The sequence below is a fragment of the Vanellus vanellus genome (assembly GCF_965231255.1).
Source record: "Vanellus vanellus genome assembly, chromosome: 2".
Lineage (NCBI taxonomy): Eukaryota > Metazoa > Chordata > Aves > Charadriiformes > Charadriidae > Vanellus > Vanellus vanellus.
The window spans coordinates 49,394,804-49,400,307 of record NC_138906.1 but is presented as its reverse complement, the minus strand read 5'-3'; the positions used below and the strand labels follow the sequence as shown (position 1 = coordinate 49,400,307).

Here is a 5,504-nt window from a genome sequence, read left to right as displayed (position 1 = left end):
TTCCCTGGGTCTTCCTTATTTCCCTTTCTGAAAATAGGGGTTATGTTTCCCCTTTTCCAGTGAGCAGGAACCTCACCAGACTGCCACAACTCCTCAAATATGATGGCTAGTGGCTTAGCAACTTCATCTGCCAGTTACCTCAGGACATCAGCGTTTCATTCCCCTTACTGCTGAGTGTGCAGTTTCCTCTAGTTTAACATCCTTTTCTTCCTTTCCAGACCAACACACCATGGAAAACCAAACCATGGACTTAGGCGATTGGTCACTGACAACAGAATTCGACTACAGCGATTCAACACCATGCCCGGGAACTGAGGAAAAGCACTTTGCAGCAAAACTTTTGCCACCACTTTATTCTTTGGTGGTGATATTTGGTTTCACCGGCAACATGCTTGTTGTCCTGATCTTGGTAAAATACAAGAGACTGAAGAGTATGACTGACATCTACCTGCTCAATTTGGCAATTTCTGATTTGCTGTTTATATTTTCTCTCCCTTTTTGGGCTTATTACGCTGTTCACGACTGGATTTTTGGGGAGGCGCTTTGTAGAATTCTCTCAGGTTTCTACCTTCTTGGCTTCTACAGCGGCATCTTTTTCATAATCCTGTTGACCCTAGACCGATATCTGGCCATAGTGCATGCAGTGTTTGCTTTAAAAGCTAGAACAGTTACCTACGGCATCCTCACCAGCGCTGTCACTTGGGCTGTTGCTATTTTTGCTTCTGTTCCTGGCATAGTATTTCACAAAACTCAAAAGGAAAATTCACGTTACACTTGCAGTGCTCATTATCCATCAGAGCAGAGAAATGTATGGAAGCAATTCCTGACCTTAAAAATGAATATCCTGGGACTTATTATTCCAATGTTAATTATGATCTGCAGCTACACACAAATTATAAAGACATTACTGCAATGTAGGAATGAGAAGAAACATAAAGCAGTCAGGCTTATTTTTATCATCATGATTGTCTACTTTTTGTTCTGGGCACCATATAACATTTGTATTCTCTTGCGTGATTTTCAAGGTCTGTTTTCCATTACTACTTGTGAAGGCAGTGGTCAACTGCACAAAGCAACCCAAGTGACAGAAACAATCTCAATGATCCACTGTTGTATCAACCCTGTAATTTATGCCTTCGCTGGAGAAAAATTTAGGAAGTATCTTCATAGCTTTTTCCGAAAGCAGATTGCATTCCACTTCTCTAAATACTGTCCCGTTTTCTATGTTGACACAGCTGAACGGGCTAGCTCCACCTACACACAATCTACTGGAGAACAAGAAGTTTCTGCTGCATTGTAAATTGTGTCTAGCGAAAAAGTGGAATTGACTTTTGTGAAATCAAGTCTGTGATGAAAGCCTGCAGAATCTGTCCTGGATATTGGCTGTAAGGCAGCTGCAGAAGATCACAGAATACATATTTACCAAAGCTTGTATTTTCTCATACATTTGGGTATTTGTACATAAATGAAAAGGATGCGTCAAATTAGCTACCTAGATATGCTAACATGGGATTCTGCTGGGAAAAAGAAGTGCTCTCTTTTCTTGTGAATGTAAAAGCATATTTTAGAGCTACAGGGCCCAAACCCACACAAAGGCTGAGGGCCTAAGCTAGCAGGCTCATAAATCAATTTTTTGAAGTGAACTAGAGGTTAGAAATTGACACCAGTTCTATGGAAACATCTCTGGACTGCACCTTACACAAGATATCTCACTCATTTAAACTCAGTCTCAGTCACATGTTTTACAAGTCTGATTGTGTATCTTTGTAAATAATGCTAAATTACTGAGGTCTGTGATACAGAATCTTTACAAGGGGTATGGGAGAATTTTATACATTTAGAAGAGACTCTGATATTTCAATAAATATTTCCCTTTGCATATGGTTGAGTACCAACCTCTTGGATCTTTCTCATGATAGTTTTAACTAGGTGTTAGGTGTTGATATCGAAGTGACTTGAGACTTTGATATTTCAGAATGCTCTTTTAATCAACTGCTGTTTTATATGCCATTTGTACTAAAAAGCTAATATAACAAACTTATCAGTGATCAGAAAAACAATTTGTTTACAATATTTTAAAAATAAAGTATTGCACACGGAGCTTTAACCAGGTTCGATCAAATGTGGATGATGAGTCAACAGTTTTAGGTTTTTAGTGCAGTGATTTTGCTTGCCATTTTTGTAGCCTACATAAGAGAAAAACTTTAAAATACAAAATGAATGCAGTTGTAATGGCTGCAAAACCACAGCAGCATTAGAGGTGTGAAAACAATTTCTGAACAGGGTTGACCCAGATGTTTTTAGAGATAAGCATATGCTATAGACATTTAAGTTATCAAAACATATGAATAAGTAAAGATATTCACTGTTCTACAGAGTCAAGGGCACAGAATATCTCTTTTTTTGTTTCAGAAGCAGGTATCATTTGGGGGCTATGATAATGGTTTCTCTTGCCATTTAGGAGTTTTACAGAGACCAAAAGCTTCCATAATTAGTTAAATGGTCAAATATGACTAGGCTTCCCCTTAAAGCTCAGATCACCCAAAACACTTGAACACAACGAAAAGATGAAATAAATATGGGGATACTAATGTGATTAAGATCATACCATGATGACACTATTAATTGATTTAGGCCAAATTGTACCTTCTAGCACTTCTTATATTTCCCCTAAGATATATGGTTTTAGACAACTCTGGAGACAGGAAATTAAAAGTGAATACATTGATTGCTATTCTTATCCAGCAGGGCAATTTCTGTTTCTGCTCTAGCTAGCCTTTTAAATAATATTTTCAAAGAAGTAAATGTTTCAAACAGCCTCAAAGAGATTTTACATTGCCAAGTGTTTGTGAAAGACGGAAGTGAAATAGGGAAATCTTTGCTTATCAAACCACTTGTTTTAAGATACTCAGTTTTGTCATATTAAGGATCACTTTTGGACTACATCCACATAGGAAGTATGACAAAAGTATACTACACCTTCTAATTTACAAGATTTTCAGCTGCATGCTCTTTTTTAAGATCCTGTGCATTAGTTGTTGTCTGGACTTTGTATATGCTTTTAACACGGGTAACTATATCGGTATAAGCAGAAATTAGGTAATTTCAGCATAAACCAACAAATACACGCATTTAAAGAGATAGGAAGCTGCAGGCAGCAACGTCTAGATAGGCTGTTGGTTTTTTTTCTTCTTTCTAGCATACATTTATGAAAATATTTTTATATTTTATTCTGCTCTTGACAAGGACTTTCATTTGGCCCCTAAGACACCTTGCCGTTAAGAAGTTACTTTCTATGGAGGGCTTTGATGCCAGGCATCAAGGTATGTATCCTGACCAGCCATGCAGGAGCAAAACACAACAACCAAATGTGCACAACCACACTGACAAGCTTTCTGAGAGGCATGTCAAAAAGCAGCCCCAATCCTTTGCAGTGTTCTCTTCTACAGCATGGATCTTTCCAAGCGACAAGCAGCTTCTGAAGGGAAGAGGTGGAACTTAAAGATTAATGGCCCAGTGGATGAGCAGCTTATCAAGAGTTGCTATCACTTCACCAAGAAGGAAACACACTTCAGCGAATGAGAACATGCCAGATGTCAGCTACTGTACTGAAGTGTAATCCACATTAAAGGAGATAACAGAAAACACAGTACTTGGTAGCACTGCTGGTGCATTCAATTAAGGACTCTGCCAATAGATGGTAATAATATTTTGTATTATACAATCCATTAAAGTCGGTTAACTTTTGTGTGTTAGGCTTTTTGATTGTTTTCCTCTCCACCCCCCTTTTTTCTTAAAATAGCCCAGAAGAATGAAAAAGGAAGAGAAATTCCTCTTCGTAACAGGTTGCTATGATGCTGAAAGAGCAGGCAGGACAAATTCAGGGCTTTACAAGTGGACTAAGAACCAGCATCATCAAATAACACAGAATCTATCTATCAGGATAACTCCAGTGTTCTTAACTGCTTGTCACTAATAATCTAATAATAAATATGCTATTTCGATTGTTATTACATTTGTGTTTGTTTATTTTTTACAGATGGGAAAAGCACCATCTCACACAATTCACTCTGACCCTAGAGGACTAATTTGAAGTGTTTTTAAAATAAATAAGCATACAAAAGTTTTTAGTGTGTTTAGGACCTGTCCTCGTGACCGAAGAGCTAACCTATAACAATTCCAGTAGACTTGTGCACACACTTCTCTCAGTTCTTAAGATTATGGTGCCATCATGTGGCCACAGTGTGAGGCTTCATGCTACCAAACATTCACTAACCCTGCAATGCTTTTTGGTGCTTTCTTCTTTCGAAATACTTCTTTTCCTAAAAGGATCTTCTAATAAAATGACTACCCCCACTACGGCAGCATCAATATTATGCAAACAGCAGCAGCCTTAGAAAACACTCACAGCCACTAAGAATGGAGGTCCATTTGATGAGTGGGCGTTGTCACCTTTTAATGATTCAGGCAGATGCAAGTGTGACACGGTAGTGAGGCTTATTTTAGTTCCTGCGCAAGTTTTGCATATGCTAATGTTGTTCGGATTCCAGCTGCTTGCCCTGGAAGGAGAGCATTTGATATTCCTGTTTATAGCTTGGAAGTTCCAAGAATAAACATACATTCCCTAGAATATTTCCTGTGGAAAGTCAGTAAGGATTGAAACTTGGACGGAAATGGGGATGCTCATGCTTCCAAACTCTCCCAGACCCTGGCAGCCGTGACACTTCCCCTATCGCCCCCCACCAGAAGTGAGCAGCACGAAATATCCCAAGCCTATTCCAAATGAGCCCCCCTTGATGGACTTAGGGTTTTTTTTGGAGAGTAGGTATCAGATGCGGGGGATGCCAGGACTAGGGAAGCAGCTTTTCTTACCACCTCGTACAGCAGCAACAATTCCCACACCGGAGAGCAACTTCCTCCACTTTACCACCCACTAAAGCCCGCCTGGGCACCCTGTCGCCTTCAGCTGCGCCTTGGCCCATCACTGCAACACCAAGGGCGTAAGGCTGAGGGGACCGCACTTGACAAGTAACCAGACGCGATACGCCGCGGGGATACACCAGCGGCAGGAGAAGGCGGAGGAGGCGGCGGCGGCGGCTCGGCGAGGAAGAGGCCGGACACGCTGGCCCGTTACTCACCACAGGTCACCACAGATCACCACAGGCCACCACAGATCACTACAGGCCACCACAGACCACCTGCGCCCTCCCCACCCCGCTGAGGCGCGACCGACCGCGCGACTGGACGGCACGCAGCTGGGCGGGGGGGGGGGGGGGGGGTGTGGAGCCGCAGGCCGCCCGCGCCCTCAGCAAACTCCTTCCCCCGCTCCGCAGCGCCTCCAACGGGCGACTCGCGGCAACGCACGCGCGGTGGCGTAACGCGTTGGGGCCGCCCACATCTCCGGCGCGTGCGCTTTGCGCGGTCTCCCACGACCCCACCCCCCGCCGCTGGAGGCTCCGCTCCCCGCCCTTCCGTCCCTCCCCTCCACTCCCCGCGCCTGCGCA

At 42.5% G+C, this 5,504-nt stretch overlaps 1 protein-coding gene across 1 annotated transcript; it reads left to right on the top strand.

The window, feature by feature from the left end:
• Nucleotides 1-218: 218 nt before the first annotated feature.
• Nucleotides 219-1,300, top strand: LOC309669207 (C-C chemokine receptor type 5-like; the record flags this gene model as incomplete). The annotated part of the gene is made up of 1 exon (XM_082479810.1): nt 219-1,300. The coding sequence occupies exon 1, from the start codon at nt 230-232 to the stop codon at nt 1,298-1,300; it is 1,071 nt and encodes a 356-aa protein (XP_082335936.1). The 5' UTR covers nt 219-229.
• Between the last annotated feature and the right edge of the window lie 4,204 nt (nt 1,301-5,504).